At 40.1% G+C, this 18799-nt stretch overlaps 1 protein-coding gene across 1 annotated transcript; it reads left to right on the top strand.

The window, feature by feature from the left end:
• Positions 1–3682: 3682 nt before the first annotated feature.
• On the top strand, positions 3683–7698 carry ptrh1 (peptidyl-tRNA hydrolase 1 homolog). The gene is made up of 6 exons (XM_047590822.1): positions 3683–4320; positions 5161–5380; positions 6029–6128; positions 6755–6800; positions 6973–7210; positions 7353–7698. Exons 1-6 carry the CDS (start codon positions 4144–4146, stop codon positions 7430–7432), a joined length of 861 nt encoding a protein of 286 aa, XP_047446778.1. The 5' UTR covers positions 3683–4143; the 3' UTR covers positions 7433–7698.
• Positions 7699–18799: the final 11101 nt, after the last annotated feature.

The raw sequence follows: 18799 nt of genomic DNA on the forward strand, positions 1-18799 counted from the left end.
AATCCCTGGGTGAAATTCCTAGGGTGGTGTTTGGTCTTGAAAAAAAACTTAGCCCAACCTACAATAACACCTCACACCACAATGTCAATCATCAAGCAACACAGATAACGAGGCCACGCCCATAGATGACGTCAAGTGCATGTGAATAGGCCCCGCCTGTTGGTGATGTCACATCCAGGCAATGGCGCTCCGCCCTTTCATGATGTCACATGATGATGATCAAAGACAAACTGTCAAGACATTTTATAGTGAATCTCTGTTATACCAGAAGGTACACATCTCTCACAGATACTGATCTTACAGTACTGAGAATTTGAATTGAACTACGTTCAACTAGTTATCTGCTTTACGATACAGGTTTACACACACAGTAATTCTTTATCTTAAGAAATCTTAAGGAAGCAGCAAATTAGTTGTGACAAACAGATCATTCCCACTTGGGAGTCTGACCCTGACCTCTGCAGGAACAGAGAGGTAGCTTTAGCAAACACCATGAACACTACAATGCAGACCATCAACCAACAGCTTGATGCCTTCCAGCTCCAGATTCGTGAGCTCAGCAAACAGCTACAGGGCTCTGAATGTTTGGAGCAAGCGAGAGGTGAGATGAAGGCAGAGGAAATGGCTGCAATACAAAAATGCATTTCAATTCAGAATGAAGTGAAGGAACTCTGTGATAAGATTAATAACCAGAGCAAATCTATGAAAGAGTCCACTGAAGTACTGACCTGTCAAAATCATACCTTGCGTCAAGAAATTCAAGACCTTAAACAAAGTCTTCAAGACAGTGAACAGGGCTATGACAAAAACAGATTTAAAGAAATCAAAGCAGAACATGAAACAGTGAGGCAAGAACAAGAGGACCTCGAAAAGGAACTCAAGAACCTGAAGGACAAGATTCAAAATGACAGAGTTTTGAAGGAAATGAAAGATGCGACACAAGTTTTGAGTCAGCAGAATAACTACTTGCAAAAGAAAATCCAGGGACTCTCTGAGAAGAATCAACACATCAAAGCTTTAGATGAATCTTACACCCTGGTCAAAGAGGAGAGTGAAGCCATCCGCCAACAGAATGAAGCTTTGCGACAGGAGATTCAAGAGATGTACAGACAGATTGGCAATGAAAAGGCTTTGCACAAGTTGAACGATGCGATGAAAGTGTCGCGAGAGGCCATCAGCCGTCACAATGACGCCCTGAAACAGGAACTCCAAGGTCTCAACAGAGAATATGAAAAGGTAAACGGTCTGGAGATCCTCTGTGAAGAAACGAGGACACGCATCGACGCCTTGAAGAAAGAAAATGAAGATTTACGGAGTCAAATACAGCTCATCAACAGACACATCGGGATAAGAGACATTTTGAAACAGAGATACAAAGACCTGGAAGCTGAGGAGAAAGCTGTGCAGGCGCAAAGCAGAGCCCTGATCAAAGCCCACTCTAAGGCTTTGAGAAAGCTCACAAATGAAAAAGACTGGACGGACAAGTATAATGTGCTGAAGAAGCAAGTTGATGCCCTGAAGCAAAAGAATTATAGGATGACTGGAGAAACAAATATTTTCCAGGAGAATTATGAAAATCTGATGACTCAGAAGAAAAATTTAAAGTCACTGAAGGCAGAGAAAAAGGCTCTTCGTCACCAGTTTGATACTCTGATGAAAGAATACGACGTAGTGACTGCAAAGCTCTTAAAGGAACAAGCTTTGGAGGAGAAGAATAATAAGCTGAAAGCCAAAACTGAAGCACTCAAGACTGCAACGTGTGCTCTGCAAGGCACCATAGAGGGCCTTCATAGCAAACTCCAAGGTGAAAAGATTTTTGGGCTCATGCACAAGTCCCTGAAAGTGGAGAAAGATGCCGTCAGCCGTCAAAACGACATCCTTCGCAGAGAGGTCAAAAAGCTTGAGAAGAAACTGGGGAAAGAAAAAGCTCTGGAATGAAATGTGAAAGCAGAGGATGAGGACATCAGCAGACAACATGACACTCAAAGACAAGAAATCCAGGAGCTGAACGGCTTCCAAGAAGTTCTGGAAAGTGGAAATGGGATAGTGTAGGATCTTATTTCAGTTTTCTGGAGCAACTTCTGAAAAGTCTTCATAGCTCTCTGGGTTTCTACGTTGCTATTGTAAAGGAAAAATAGATTTCATAGAAGAAGGTGATTCTGTCACTTGCTCCATGAAGTCTGATTCTTCTTTTACCACATTGCATTGTGCCCCCCTAGATGTTCCTGTTCCCAACTAACCAAAGCAAAATAAAAATAAATAATAATAATAATTCTTGTGTCAGATGTACACGTTTTCTTCCCAGTCTTTTAATGTCACGGGAAAAATTATTTTTACTTTTTTTTTTAATTTATTATAAATAAAACTGGAAAAACTCACCCATGAGCAGTTACGAAGACACCCACCTGTCATTCAAATCAGCCACACCCTAATTATGTGCATATGTATACATTCAAACAGGTAAATGATCAGAAAATAAGTGTTGTTATGAATGGAGAAATTAGCCATAGAGACTTAAACTACTAAAGTACCAGACTGTTTCAGCTGTATGGTTGGACATATTAACAAGGAGGTCTCTGATTGACTCACTTTTGGAGCTAGTTGGAGCTAGCTCAAGTACCCATTCAAAGAAGTAAAACTTTCTGTAGACTTCATTATTCCAGTTGCCTCTTCACTATATGTTAATTGAATTGGTGAAGTATTTGCGCCCTGTCGTGCAGTGGCTCAGTAAAGATCTAAACCACAGGTGTCAAACATGTGGCCCGCGGGCCAAAAGTGGCCCGCCAGAGGGTCCAATCTGGCCCGCAGGATGAATTGTGCAAAAAATACATTGAAGACATTAACTGCTATTTTTCCAATAAAAGTCACTACTTTTCCTACGTTTCACACAATTTTAGTAAGAGCTGTGGACATAACACAACATTGAGACATACAGAAATTGCACTTCTTTTTCATAAAAGATTTTGTGATAGTGCAGTTCATTAAATGTAAACACTTTCATAATTTACTTCTTTGTGCTAAAACAAAGGGAAATATTTGAAGTTGTCATTATTTGAAGGTCTGGCCCCCTTGAGATCATATTGTTCTGTACATGGCCCCTGAACCAACAAGAGTTTGACGCCCCTGATCTAAACAGTTAAGTCTATCCTCAAGTCAAAAGCCTCAATGTGATACACTTGTGCTTCTGGGCGTCGATCTTTATCTTTGTAGGTTTCTTAAAGAATGTTGACAGGCTCTCAGAGATACTTAGTAGTCTTAAATTTAAATAACAAACAATATTGTTAAACAATATAATGTGTTTCAGAGGACACTGGATAAACTGCTCTATCTTTTCGTAACAACTAAGCTTCTATGATCAAGCAATTTCCCTTGTGGATCATTAAGGTCTGTCCAAGTCTATTCAAATCCCACCTCCCCACCAGTCTTTGACAATTGAAGACGTGGATGCAACATCTTTATTCTTGTGCAGAAAGCTCAAGTAACATAATTTATTTTATTCACACTCTATTTAAGAAATACATGGTGTGAGTTTTATTGCAATAGACGTTTTGTCTGTTCAAATTAAACAGAATACAAGCTCTTGATGTAGGAGTGAAATGGGATGCATTTCTCAGCTACCAAGCTAGATGGCAGTGTAGCCAATCACAAGAGGAAAAGCCAACTCATCAGGTTGTCACGCCAACACTCGTTGACTGCGGTGAGAGAGAGGCATGGCAGCAAGTGAAGCTGGTGCATGACCTCATGTCCTAAAGAAACGAGAATATATTTAAATAGTGAACTTCATTTGTTGGGCTTTATATGTTAGTTTCGTGAATTTGATAGTAGTTGTTTATCGCGTCTTTTCGGGTTGTGTTACTTTGTTAGCAGAGAAGGTACAGTAAGATAACTGTAGCATGCTAACAGCTAAAGTCAAAGTTATCACCACACAGTTGAGGCTTAAACACAATGTAAGAATCTAACTTTGCTTTGTATGAGGTCGTGGCGAATGGTTCTAGCGGTCAAACATAGTATTAAACATCGTGAACCCATTAGGAATTAAACATCAAGGGTTTCCTCATGAAGACAGTTTCTTTCGTACAAAAACACGTCAAATTTGACTCATTTTCAAGGCCAGGCCGGTTTGTTTTTGGAGCCGAATGACAAATGACAGTCTGCCGTAAAATCTGTCGCGCTGTTTTGCAATTTTTCAAGAAGCTGTTGAACTTAATCACAATGCGACGACTTTTGATGAGAGTCCTAAACCGAGTTCTGCTGAGCGATACGTTTGCACCAACAATGGGCGTCGAAGCAGAGATACACACACAAGGCCGCCGAAAACTGGTGAGTCTGAAGCCCTCATATCATCTACACCCTGTCTACAATCAAAAACCCTTTATTGTCACTAGTACAAGTACCAGCGAAATTAGCCGCTACCACACTAACTTCTTTGAAAGTTTCACTAGCGCAAGTTTACCAAGCCCGAATAATAGCAAGTCAGATCCAACCAAAAACCCTTAAAAAAAATAATAACAAGCTTTTCGCTTTTTGGGTCCCATAATCAAAATATTAAGATGCTTTCTAAGTAAGGAATAGTCACTATGCAATTCAGCATATTCTGGTTGTTACTGAGGAGTTCTGTCTCTGTACTGTACCACTGCAGTTTTCTTTTTATTCAGTGTGTCTTATTTAAATCTCTGCTGGACCTCTCTTGTGTCTGTGTCTTTGCAGTGTGTCTGTTCCACTGAAAATAAATGAATGCTCAGTGTGTAGAGGTGACACAATGTTTGCAGTGTGTCAGCATTCAAATAGTACGAGTGTAATACAATGTAGTCTATAGTCCTTCTGCTAACAGAGGTCTCACTGCTGAGGATCAGTACCATCAGTACAAGGCGACAACTGGATATATGTCAGCACACATTAAGTTTTTCTTGGAAGAGAAATAAACCTTACACTATACTGCGAAATGTCATTTAGCAGTATTTTTTTTCTTTTTCTTGATGGTGAATAAAATTATTAGCTGTTACCAACCCTTGTGGGGTAGATACAGTCTGAACCCCTGTGAAAAATATCCAGTGCCATCAGAGTTTTGCTCTTTTCAGGTGATAAGCCTGACATAAAGTGATGATACATAATGCGCATCTGCATCTCCATCACAGAGAAGTAACCCTGTGTTTGTGTTAGGTGGTGGGGCTCGGTAACCCAGGGATGGAGGATACCAGACACAGCGTCGGCATGGCGGTGCTTGGTGCGCTGGCCGCCCGGCTGGGTTTGGCGGACCGTTGGCGTGGCGACAAGAATGTGTCGGGTGAGGTCATCTTGTCCGAGCTGCCGCACACGCATGTGGTGCTGCTCCGTCCCAAGCTGCTCATGAATGTCAACGGAGTATCAGTGGCCAAAGCAGGTGAGCTCATTTCTGTCGTTGATATGTCTGTTGTTTAGTTTATTTGCAGGTCACTTGTAGATCTTTTTCACTCGGATGTGATAAAACAGCGTAAAACAGCATCTTCAGTTTAAATTTTCTTTGCATGTTCTTCAAGTGAATTGTTTCTCACATTGTTCAGTAGTATTTAACAGATCTTTAACTGCTCCAGAATCCCCGCAGAAAGACTGTTCACTGTTCACATGGTCATAACATCAGCTCTAGCATCCCAGCTGCTCTGGTTATCTTTTAGAATAGAAACATTTTAAGGACTATCCTTAAGGCTGCCTCTGAGACTGAATGCAGCCTGAGATCAAGGTATAAAAAGAGTCTTTGGATTCAAACCCCATTCAGACCTTGCATTAAAATCAAAAGGATCAAAACTGTTTCCTCCAATCACAGATGTTCCTATTAAAACCCCAGCTAGTCACAGTGAAACAACTCTGGAATGATACAGAATTGTTGTTTTAACTAAACCTAATCAAAACCATACATCCTGTGGTATTATCATTGTTTCATCCAATGTAAAAATACAAACAAAAACAAGATGACTAAACTGCACTGGTTAATGTTTTTCTACTTTCTGTGAGTGTTTGATGATCTAATGTATCCTTTCGTCTTTCTCTCCAGCTGGTAAATATGGCATCAAGCCTGAAGACATCCTGCTGGTCCATGATGAACTAGACAAGCCTCTGGGGAAAATCGCTATGAAGCATGGAGGGAGCGCCAGGTGGGTGTTCTTCTACCACGCTCTTGTGATTTTGGATTACAGGACTCTCATCGGACTTAATGTGCTAATAACCAGAATAACATCTTGGTATTGGACATGTGTGAAGAATTAAAAGGTGAAGTTATTTGTGGGTGAACATCCCTCTAGTTGGAGCTAAGAAAATATATAATAATTTATATGATAATATTTTGAATGAATGGTACAAGAAGCATCCAAGAATAATGTGTCCAATACAGTCAGTGTGGAAAGTCCAAGGTAGCTAGGAACTTAAATGAGATTGTGAATGGATAATGGCTTCACTGAAAATGGCTGCTCTCTGTCTTTTTGTCTCTTTTTTATTTATTAAATAGTAAAAATAATAACAACTCCCATGTTTCATGTTTATAGAAAAAGTGCTGTCTTTAAATAGTCAATATCACATCAGTTTAACTCTGCTTTTAATCTGACAAGAGATTAGTCAGTAATCAGTTAAACCTTGCTATCCCTCGTTTGTTTTAGTTTGATGCCTGAAAAGGGGAAATCTGAACCTTTGACACCAAATTCTTCCTTCTTCTTCCTCTTCTTCTTCTTCTTCCTCTTCTTCTTCTTCTTCCTCTTCTTCTTCTTCTTCTTCTTCTCCTTCACAGAGGCCACAATGGAGTCCGCTCCTGTGTCGATTGTCTCCAGACTGATGTAAGTAACTGTAGGATGGTGTGACTCATTTGGGGTGGGTTTTGAGTTCTGATCTGATTAAGCACGGTTTTGATATTTGTGGGTACAAATTAAAACAAATGCCAGATAAATTAAGCACACTGTTAATGTATAGACTAAAGAAGGGCTGTCCCATCCTTTGGTCTCTCTTCAGGTGATGCCCAGACTTCGGGTCGGTATTGGCCGGCCGTCAGGGAAAACGCCGGTGGACCGCCACGTTCTGAGCCGGTTTACCTCTGAAGAACAGAAGGTTCTGGACTCTGTTGTGGTCCAGAGTGTGGACCTCCTCCTCTCCCAGCTCTCCCAGCAGGACACCCAGTCCCCCTCCTCACCAAAAGGGGGCAGACAAGCAGCACTGAAGAGGAAGGAGAGGGAACCCTCAGCCTCTCCAGGTGGCCAATCAGCTGCTGCTCAGAGCTGAGCCAGGTTTATTTATTTATTGTCAGGGGTGAAAAAAAATGACTTTAAAGAAACGCATTCAAAGGTGCATAACAAGTCAAAAAAAGACTGAAAGCGATTTCTGGTTTTCCACAGATATTGGCGGTGAAACCAGCAGCCAGAATCACATCAACCTGATTGTTGATTCTGAAAATGGTTTCAGTCAGATTTGCTGACAAGCTTTTGCTCTGGTAAAGAAATGATTGATAGCTGATGCAAACAGATAACTGTATGCCTGTTAGGCCACTGTGTTTGCTTCATGCAGATTTATGAACTCTGATGACTGAACTGACTAAAGGGTTATTGCTGGGAATCCTGAGGAGGCCACAGAGATCCCTGTGAAGCCAGACATATGGATTAACAGAAAGATCTACTGTTCTGACATTTAAGTGCATATACATTAAACAAAATAAAAAATATAGTGATAACCATTTTAATATAAGATTTTTGTTTTGTATTTTATTTGATAAATCTGCCAGTAATGACCATTTACTGGTGACCATTTTTAGGTCACTGTAATTGGAACATTTGAGACTTTGCTGTTGCTTTGGTTGTATTTCCCAAAGAGGATGCTTTTTATGACCTTTTGAAATTTGGTAGAAAAGCAAATACAGTTTCTGTCTTTGCTCAGGCATCATTAGGTTGCATAGAAAACACACATGTCTAAAGATGCACAAACATGGAACATAACTTAAAGAACAATTTAAGATGATATTTTAATCTTTTAAATAGTACCTTTTAAAAATAAAATGGTATTGTGGCAAGTATCATGAAATACAGTACAGTAATGATCAACTTGTAACTTGTATTATCGGGCAAATATTGATTATGTGGGTAGTACAGAGGTCTCAGAAACTCATGTACCAAATATAAGACAATGCATTATAAATACACAGCAGAGACTGGCTCCTGGCTCAACCCACAAAAACTGCTGAACCTTGGCATCAGCGGGTATTTTGTCATAAGGATATATGTACTGATTAAGGCTTTTTATAGCATTAAAAAGGATCACTTCTGGGTAACGTGTGTAATATAGACACTTTAATCCATTTGTGGAAACAAGCTGAGAAAGAAAAGTTAATAAATAGCAATTAACCCTTTATAGGACAAGTATAGTCACTAAGGCACACATTTTAAATTGTGTCCCTGTGCCTCTCAGTGAGGTTTAGAAGCATGTGGTTTTCATTCAGCCATTTAGAGAAGCTCAAAGAAACATTCTCAGGTGAAATCAGTGTGTCTGCTAGGTCCACCTCTGCATGAACACTGAGCATGACTGATTTATTAAGTACCTCAAAGAAGTGTCCTGGTGTTGTCTAATGTGATAAGTTGTTGACAAGCGTCTGAATCAGCTCTGATGTTCTAATGCTCTAAATTCATGTTTACATTTCTTTACCACTTAAGGATAAGGAACCATAAATGTTGAATTCATTCATTTTGATTTTCTAAATGAAAATGAAAAGATTTGCAAAATTTCACATAAATAGTTTTCTGACGTCCTATGATAACACTAGGGTTGAAATTTAGAACTTCTAACTATTTCAATGAGTGCCCTATAAAAGGTTAAGAACCTGGCAAACCATTAAAAACAAACACATTCATAATCAGGTCAAATGTGAACTAAACACTATGTTACTATACTTGAGTGACATTTAAAACCTTTTCATCTGTTTTCACCTAAAGCTGTCGAGCAGATTGAAAATAAAGGTTTAAGATCTACTGACACAGACATACACATTTACTAATGATCAAAACTATGCTTATTTCAATGGATTGTGTACTTATGGTTGCAGGTTGGCTTAACATTAACATTCTACCAGGACAATCTGATCACAGCTGGCCAGCTTTAAGCTCATGTGTTCACACCTGGTATTAAAATGTGTTTCTACATGTGTCCCCAGCTACCACCTAAGATTTGATCCGTTTCATTTTTCTCTTTAAGTAAACAAACCAACATAATTTGCTCAGTAGAATATTGCCACAGCTGCTGTCTCTATTGGATTAGAAACCCGAACAGCTGTTTGTCTGTCTCTGCACCAGGACTGGAGGAGACATATAGTGAGTCAAATAAGTATTGAACACATCACAAGTTTTCATTGTAAACATAGATGTGGAGAACTGTTTTAGATGCTTCGACCTTAAGAGAGTTTTAAAACTTTCTGCACTTGATCCGTTTTCCTTTATTGAATGAAGAGTGCGTTAGATGTTTGTAGATGCATGTAAATGGTCATGGTCTTGATCTTATATAGCGCTTTTCTACCTACTCAAAGGTACTCAAAGCGCTTTTACAGTCAGAGACACATCCACCCATTCGCTCACACAAGCACACACACATTCACACACCAGTGCCAGTTGCACTGGGAGCAACTAGGGGCTCAGTATCTTGCTCAAGGACACTTCGGCATATGGCACACTCAGGGGATCGACCCGCTAACCCTTCGGCTCATGGACAATCCGCTCTACCTACTGAGCCATAGCCGCCCCATGTGTTATGTATATAGAATGAAAATATCTCACACAGCATGAATATGTTTTATATGAACTGTATCGTTATGATCTAATATTGTGTTGCTTCTCCTCTTTGCCACCAACCGTGACCCGTGGAGACCTAGACGAGTCAGTCCTCTAGACCTCTGAAGGTGTGCTGTCATATCTGGCCCCATGCAGCCGATCCTTAAAGTCCTGCTGTAAGTTGAGGTCCAGGGATCTGGCTTGTTTGTCCATCACATTCCACAGATGCTGCATTGGTTTGAGATCTGGGGAATTTGGAGCCAAGTCAACACCTCAAACTAGTTGTTGTGTTCTTTAAACCTTTCCTGAACCAGGGAGCATTATCCTCCTTGAGAGAGGCCGTCTGGGAATCATCTCCCTATAAATAGGTGGACAGGGTCTGCAGCAATACTTAGGTAGGCGTCAAAGTAACATCCACATGAAACACAGAACCCATGGTCTCCCAGCAGAACATTGCCCAAAGCATCACAGTGTCTCCACCAGCTTGTCTTCTTCTCATAGTGATTCCTGGTCCCTTGTGAGAAGGAAAACCTGGCCATCTACATGAAAAATATGTGATTCATCTTCTTCCACTTCTTACCTCACAAGAGCTGCAGTTCTAGAGCCAGTCACCTAATCATCACAGTTTGGTTATTGTCGAAGTCTCTCAAATCCTTCCCCCAAAGATTTTTCACCTAAAGATGAAATGTTCACTTGACGAGTTTCCGTCATACACATCCTCTGACAGGAGCTTTGATAACCAGATCATAGTGGTCATAATGTTATTGCCGGGTCTTGGTATTTTCTTTCAAGCAGAATGGTTAAAGCTAACTGATTGTTCTTTCATGATTATGTACGGGGGAGTCCATCCAGGCCATTTTCTGTTAATTGACAAACAGTTCTCCCTTTTGAGAACATAAGGTTCTCCTAACACACTCTTGTCCTCTGTGATGTGGCTCTTTTGGCCCAAAACATATTGATTTCCCCTTTCGATTGTCACACTAATTACACTCTTCATCAATTAGGCGTCTTTAATGAGTTGCATCCCGTCAAGAGGTTGCATTCTCACACTGCAGAGAGAGAGAGTGCCAGAGGACTGAGGGATGGTTCGATGGAGGAGTTCGACGGGGGAGGTGGCGGACAAAAAAAAGGCCAGAAAAGAGCATATAAAACAGCGGAAAGAGGCTGACGAGCTGCTGAATGAGGGAAATCAATACAAAGGAGGCCGGTAGATTGCTATGGAGGGCTGAGGAAGAAAGGCAGGCGAGAAACAAAAGGGGCCAAACATTGTTTAGACCCGGTTTGTTTGAGGCCTTCTGTCCTGCCGTAGCTCAGAGTCACAATAGCTGGAGGGACACACTTGTGGACACGAAGAGGAGGAGGTTTAGGTTGGGGGGGTGACTCAAAGGAAACTTCTGTGACCCCCCTCATGACCCTGTTGAGCCACCCTTCGCCTCCATCAGGCCACTTTCCCAGCCCCTCTTTGCTGGTCAGCTTTAGGAGCAGCTTCAATAACTTTTATTCTGCAGGGGTCAGAGGTCAGTAGCAGGCTGGACACCAGGCCTTTACAAAAGAAGAAATTTATTCAGGAATGGGGGGGTTCATATACCTCCCCCAGTGCTCTATGGCTAGAAGTAGCAGCCTAGTGGGGGGGTCTTCCCACTAAATTTTGCAGAAGCAGAAAACAACTGTGTGACTCCTCTAGTGGATGAAGACTAGTCTGAAGCTCTGGTCGTGTTTTCATGAATCTTTAGATACAGCTGAGTCTACCTGTTTGTCTCCACCACACAGTCTGAAGCACCTCTTTTGTTGGGATCATAGTGAACATTTGTGGTTAACACTCCCACAGACTTTACTGACCCTCTGATGCCACCATGATGCTGAAATGTGTTACTGTCATGAGTTACATGTCTCAATATGTTTAAGGTGGTTTGCAGCCAAACTCGCAGATGACCTTTCCTCAAGGATAATGCTACATAATGTTCTAAAGGACATGGCCTGGACTTGTGTACTCTCTAATTTGGACTTAACACGTCTGATATTTGAGAACGGACTCTGGAGGACTGGAGGACGGTCATTCTGGAAATGGAAATGCGTTCGGGGATGCCTGGCTGTTCACACGAGTTATCTCCCAATGCTGTCCCCAAAAATCCACAGAAGCTAGAACACACTCGGGTATTTTGATTATATTAGAGGACGCTGTTCAGATTAACCCAGGGGTATCTTTTTGCACCGTAAATGGTTCTCTAAGGACAGGGTGTCTTTCAAGAACCCTAGTTGCTTTTCATTATCAAGCTACCAACATCCACCTGCTACAAGGCCATTTGATGGCAGCACTCTTCAGAAAGGAGCACGAGGAGCGCACAATTAGTACTAACACAGAGACGTTCCCAAAGGAAACACAACATTTTACCTGCCACATTAAATTGAAAATCGCCCAACCTAACACTGGTTTCACAGGTTTAATAATGTCACTACTAACTCTAATAATCCGAACTCCATCAGAACAGACTGATCTGATCAGAAGGAGTTTTCAGTCCGATACATATGGATGGTGTAAACCATGGTGTAAGAATGAATCTGTGTGTTTGCTCCACGCGGGGTAAACATCAGTTTCCAAGAGGGACGGAGGTAGAAATACAACCATTTGTTTGGAATGATGAATCAAGCTAGAATCCATGTGAACAGAAGCAGTGGAGACATGAAGACAGCTTGATCAAAATCACCAGTCATCACTGAACTCTAGTTTTATGATATTTTCATGGAACCTTTAATGTCTTCATTTCCTTGTAGCATCTACTATCCTCAATATGTCACTGAACTTTTGTTAGATGTGCAAACACTAAAAATTCTGATAATCGACTGAAAGTATCGACGTTTATCGGTCTTCAGTTAAACATACAACATTCCTATAATGTTTCTTGTGTTGCCTTATGATGACTGTATGACGAGGAACTGCTTTTATCCACATGAATCTCAACGTATCATGTTAATGCTCCAGTAATATTTCTGCCGAGTACTCACTGTGGAACTGAATAGAGACCTATTTGTGACCTTAATGCATTGTATTTCATCATGTATTGCTCTAATGCTTCAGACAGGACATCTAGTGAATCTGTAGTGTCCCTTGGTGTCACTCCAGCTCTTTTATTTCATGAGGACTGAAGCCGTCCTGGTTTCCCATGGCACAGTTTGTGTTACAGTGAGTCCAGGCACGTTGGGGATCCCTTTCTCATTCGCCTCTTTCCGATGAGCAAGCATTAATAACGCGTCCTTCTCCCCCTATTCATAGCCATAATCTCCAGTGATCTTGGGCCTCCCGCACTAAATTATTCTTACAGGGCCTTGAAAAGGCAGCAGCGGGGCCCTTTAAGAGGCAAATGAGCATCCAACGTGCAAAGATGTCCCCCAGCAACGGAAATGTTAACTCACCATACAGAGCACGGAGCAGTTGCAAGAGGGAAACCACTAATATGTCTGATGAGAGGCGATGGAAGGGTCTGCCATCGTCTTACAGGCAAAGCCTGCTGGGTAATTTAACTGTTTGGTGCAAAGCTGATGGTTTTCTTATATTTTTCCTCCTCTTATGCAGAAATCAGGCATTCATTTTAAACCCGGAGTGACTCTTTTAAGGCAGTATGGATGAAAGCTGGTACCGACCCCAGACTTAAGTCCATCATTTAGATGTTATGTACAGTTTGAATAATTTTTATCTTTAATTATAAGGAAGCCATTTGTTAGAAGAGTCAACACATTAGTAAACACATTATGTCCAAAAAAATGTTTTCCATGGACTGATGTTACAGAAATAATAAAAAAAAATACAAATGCTGTCACTGAAGACTGCAGTTTTGCAGATTTGTTCCAAACAGATTTGAACTAATCCAGTTTTAGGCGCAAGCTAGCAAGAAATTGACTTTTTTCTGGAAGGGGAAAAAATAAAATTTCCACTTTAGCAAGGTTTGCACATTTTTTCAGAAGCAGAAAGGTCCCTCGAGAGAAGATTAAATGTAGAGTTTAGATGGTGTGCTTGCTTTATGGCTAGACATGAGGCGGTACTACAGCACAAGATGGCTGCACGCATTTTTGCCATATTTTGGCTTCATGCGTCGAAGTTAACGTAATAATAATGACCTCGGCTCAAACTATAGTTTGGGAAATCAGGAAAGTCCAAAAACGAAATGAAGAAGAAGAAAGCAAACAGATATCAACAAACAGCAATGGACAAAGAAACAAGTCTATCAAACAAGAAGATGTGGTTTTCTTGACAGGAACAAAATCATCTACATTTCCTGTGGATGAGTTATAAACAGAGCAGTGACCTTTTCTGAGCACCTGAGGTGTTGATAAGAGTAATAAAAACTTTAAAAATATGCTTGCCAGGTACATTTCAAATAAATTTGAATTGATCTGCTTCAATGTAAAAAATTGTGCAATTATTCACAATGACGTTTTTTAATCTATTAACAGCCCTTTATACTGTGCATATAATCTGTGGTATGGTCTAAGCCAAAGCTTTTAGTTCCAGTCTGGAAATATTGTAAATGATGAACATAATGAAAACTTTAAGGCAGTTCATGTTTTATCGATGGAAAATTCTTAATTTAATTTTAAACTCCTAAAAGACCATTTACTATATGTTGGTTTTATTTGTTGCTCTTATAAACTATGGGCCCAAATTCAAGGTTCACTGTACGAGCATCAAAACCAACGGAAGAACTGTATCTGCTGAGAGACTGTGGAGGTTCTCAGTCAGGAACTGGAGTGTTTGAAGATGTTTCATCTACGTAGCTGAAAGACTGGTGGGGACTTTGGGTTTAAATAAAAACATTTGTGGGAGTTGTCCACCTGAAAAAAAATAATTTGACTAGAGCCTGTTAACCAGCTACTGACCTGTGGTCGGAGGGATCTGTTTTGGTCCTGTCTTCTTTCCCTATGAATGGGAACCCAGCTTTTATCCAGAGAAGAGAGATGGTTTAGAGGAGTTAAAAACACTGTCAAATGCCTATGAAATACCCTCATTAATGACTCGATAGAACACAGGATCCAAACCTCAGCTTCCTCAGCTCCAAGCCATTCACCAGCCAAGTCTCAGATGGACAACACCCACAAATGCTCCAAAGTGAAATGAAGATTAAGAGAAATTTAAGTTAAAGGATGGGAGTCCTTTTGTTTCATGTTTTTATTTCAGGTTCTCAAATGTGTTTCAGTTTATGCAGCAACATAGAAGATTTTTCAGTGAGGTAAACATTTCAAGTTTGTGATTATTATTATAATTTTAATAGGTAATATATATAGTGTAAAAAGTCATAGCTTAGCTTTGCTTTTTGGTCTATCTTAGCTTAGCATTCATTAAAATCATGATCGTTGATGTTTATGATTATTGTTTATTGATCTATGAGCACCTTTTGCATAAATGTGATACATCAAGCAACAATAACACATAATGTATTATTATTATTGTTGTTGCTGTTAACATTTTACAATGGCATTTTATAAATATTGTTTTGAAATGACCATTTTATGTTTGTCATTCACAAATAAAATATAAATACATAAGAAATAGAACAAAAATAATGATCTTATGATTTTAGTAGATGGAGGTTTTATGTGACTGTTATCCATCCATTGAAGAATTATAAAAAATATTTTTTTATTTTTAATACTTGAATTACTCAAGTAATTCATTTTGATTTTTTTTTTTTATCAGAAAAAGTCAAGCTTTAATTTTATTATTATTTGTAAAATTGAATTGAACCATTTTAAACTAAAATATATATTTCTAAAAATTGTAAAATAAACAATGTGATTTTTTTCAGTGTTTTAGTTTCTTTTTTGTGCTAAAATGTCTGTTGCTGCTACTGTGAAAATACTACTAAGAAAATAAAAAAGACATTTTAAGCAGTTTAATTTGAAGCAGAAATCCATCTCTTTTCTTTCCCATGTGAGTCGGTTTGCTGTGTCGTGGTGTCTCAGCAGAGAGGAAGAAGACCTCATCCACGGCCCTCAGTGTTTCTGTGTTTCTGTCAACAGAGTTTTGATTGTTATTAGAAAAGAAGAACAGAAAATGAGAGCGTTGTTTCTTTAAGAGCTTCGGTCCTTCATTGGCAGCTGCTCTCTCTCTCTCTCTTTCTCTCTCTCTCTCTCTCTCTCTCTCTCTCAGTGCAGATTCATTACTTCTTCTTCTTCTTCTTCTTCTTCTCCTCCCCTGGGCACAATGGGTATTTATCATCACCCCCGCGGTGCGTGTGCATGTGTTTATTCAAATCTCAGTACCAAGAGCGGAGCGGCCCCACTCCGGAGCTCTCTCCCGGTGACACGGAGGCTGATTGTCCGGGACTCATTGTTGGAGGAGCCAGAAAAGGCGCACCAGCTTGGCCAGGAGTATTGGAGGATGAGGAGGATGAGAAGGAGCCGGTGATGGTGGTTGTTCGTGGCGGTGTGAGCGTCCACTTGCACCCCGTCCTCTCTGCCACCAAACCCGGGGAGCATCCAGCGTTGCTGCGCGCCTCTTTGCTTCCCTTCTTCTTCTTCTTCTTCTTCTTCTTTTTTATTTAATGTCCCTCCATCCTCCAGACGGAGTAGCCCGCTGCTGCTGCTGCTTCCAATTTTCTCTTCTGGAACTACGGAGGAGCAGGTGCATCATCGTGCAACCTGCAGGTCATCTGTCCTTTCTCTTTCTGCAGGTTTGTGCGAAGAGCAGCCCTGCATGGTTGTTGCATCTTTTTTTCTTCTCCTCTTTTAGATTTTTAGTGAGAGGAGGGGGACATAAGAGTGGAAGGAAGGAAGGAAGGATGGATGGATGGAGATGGAGGAGAGAGATGCGTCTTAACAGGTGCAGATATGGCGGAGAGGAGTTTTTTTAAGGGGGGAAACGAAAGAATCGATTTCTGGATTCCTCCGTTTATCTGCAGATGAGTTGTTGTTACTTTGATATTTATGAAGGGACGGGATTTTCTGCTTTTACTCATTTATTCATTCATTCATTCATTTCTCCCTCCGATAAATTGGAGAGTGGCTAATTAGCAGCTGGAATTGAGTAATACTGGCTGATATGTGGTCAGTGTCACTTTGAGCTTTGAGTCTGGGATCATTCACTGTTTGTTAATCTCTCTTCGGGTTTCAGAATCATTTATTCTGTTTTAAACGCTGATTCATTTGTAATTATTTTTGTTTTATTTTATTTTGTTTTGTTTTATGGGCTCTAGCTGCTGATTGTCCAAACGCAATTCTTGTGCAATTTCAAATCCAACCCGAGAATTGTGCCTGGACATCTGTTGCTGGTCGCTCCTGATCCTCCTGAACCTTCTCTGCATGTTTGATTTATTTTATTTTATTTTATTTTATTTTATTTTATTTTATTTTATTTTATTTTATTTTATTTTATTTAAACGCACATGATCATGTTTTGCTGTTGTTTCATTTAGTTTTTTGTTGTTGTTTTTGTTGGCCATTGTCCTTTCCTGGCACCTTCAGTGGAGTGTAATTCGTTTTTAATCCACTTAAATCACACTTATTTCGATGCGTAATTGATTAATCGAAGCAAAAGAAAGAAAATGTTTACCTTTTTTTATGTGCAGGTTTTGTTCCATTACAGGCCTGCAGCATGAAAAAGAAGCCAAGCAGGAAATAATAAAGAGTGATAATTAAGTATTTTACAAGCTGGGACATTTTTTCTAAGTTGTTGGAGTGAAACTAATATTTCCCAGGCAGGCCCAGCTTCTCTTCTTTTTTTTTCTTTCTTTCTTTCTTTTTTTTTTTTTTATTCGCACTCTTTTCCTGCTGAAAACCTCGCAGGGAAGGTTTATTGTCGCTCCACTGGTGAGCTTTTGTTGCAGCCTTTTGTTGCCAGTTTTGGAGGATTATCATTTGCATAATTCTCCAGGAATGTATCATTTTAATTTTGTTTAACAAACCGTGACCCTTTCCAAGCCCTTTATCTCTTTTGATGAGGATAGGACGCCATTACAAGCCAATAAAGACGGAACTCGTTTGCGCTGAATCTGCTGTTAATGAATAATAAAGAATGAATGGTCGTTGGAAGAATCAAGTTTTGGTTTTTTTTGATTTGGTTTTTGACCCGTGTTTCTTTTTCTCTTCATGTTTCCTGTTTTTCTTTTTCCTCAAATTTAGATTTCATCTATTATTTGATTTTAAAGATTAGCAGGAAAAGAAATCAGTGGATTGATTTCCTCTTAAAAAAAACTAAGACTAAATAAGATTTAAATATATATATATATGCTTTCTTTTATTTCATGAGATCTTTGTCACAAAAATTGAGTCACACTTGAAATACATTTAAATACATTTAGAAGAAAAAATATTTAAAATGCAGTTAATTTCAATTTTTAATTTCAAAAATTGATTTCAGACCTTGTTTCGACTCAGCTTGGAGACAAACAATTCTCCGGAGATTTGTGATTGTTTTGTGTTTCTGTTCGTCCTCGAAACCTCCTGAAAGCTTGTGACGCCACATCAGTTCAACCGAACCTCCTCAGTTTGACTTTGGGCCTCCTTTGGTTTTGGGGACAGGGGTCTGTTTGATTTTCACACCACAGCGTCACCTCGGCCTCAGATGCGTTGGGTCTCCTCAGGCTAATTTGCCGCTGTAATCCGCTCCCAGCGTGTTGCCTGAGGAGCAGAGCTGCTCTGGGACGGAGCTCAGAGGATTAAAAATACCAGAGTGAGAGTGAGAGTTGTGTGTGTGAGTGAGTGTGTGCACCACCACCCAAGTAGTGTGTGGGAGGGTGGGGGAGCCACCAGTTGTCTGTTGACTGAGTGTCACTGATGAGTGGCTCAGAAGAGACATGTCTCATGTCCATTTTGATCTCAGTTTGGGATCAAGTTTGCGTTGGAGTTCCAGCACCAAAACGATACCTGAAACACATTTTCCACAAAAGCGTTGAGCGCTTTCCAACAACAAAACAAGCACAAGGAATTTTCCTGGAGAACTCCGAGTCTAAAGATGGAGCTAAACTGTTCATGGTTTGATTCTTGACAGTTGTTAAACGTCTGAAGTTTCAGTACACCCTGAAAAGATCCTGGTTTTATTCTGC

Source organism: Mugil cephalus, chromosome 8 (assembly GCF_022458985.1).
Source record: "Mugil cephalus isolate CIBA_MC_2020 chromosome 8, CIBA_Mcephalus_1.1, whole genome shotgun sequence".
Lineage (NCBI taxonomy): Eukaryota > Metazoa > Chordata > Actinopteri > Mugiliformes > Mugilidae > Mugil > Mugil cephalus.

Excerpts from the sequence above, each read along its gene's own strand:
- ptrh1 (XM_047590822.1), top strand. The coding sequence starts at position 4,144 with ATGACAGTCTGCCGTAAAATCTGTCGCGCTGTTTTGCAATTTTTCAAG. Across the intron at positions 6,129-6,754 it reads AAGCATGGAGGGAGCGCCAG|AGGCCACAATGGAGTCCGCT; the intron begins GTGGGTGTTCTT and ends TCTCCTTCACAG. Across the intron at positions 7,211-7,352 it reads GGAACCCTCAGCCTCTCCAG|ATATTGGCGGTGAAACCAGC; the intron begins GTGGCCAATCAG and ends GGTTTTCCACAG.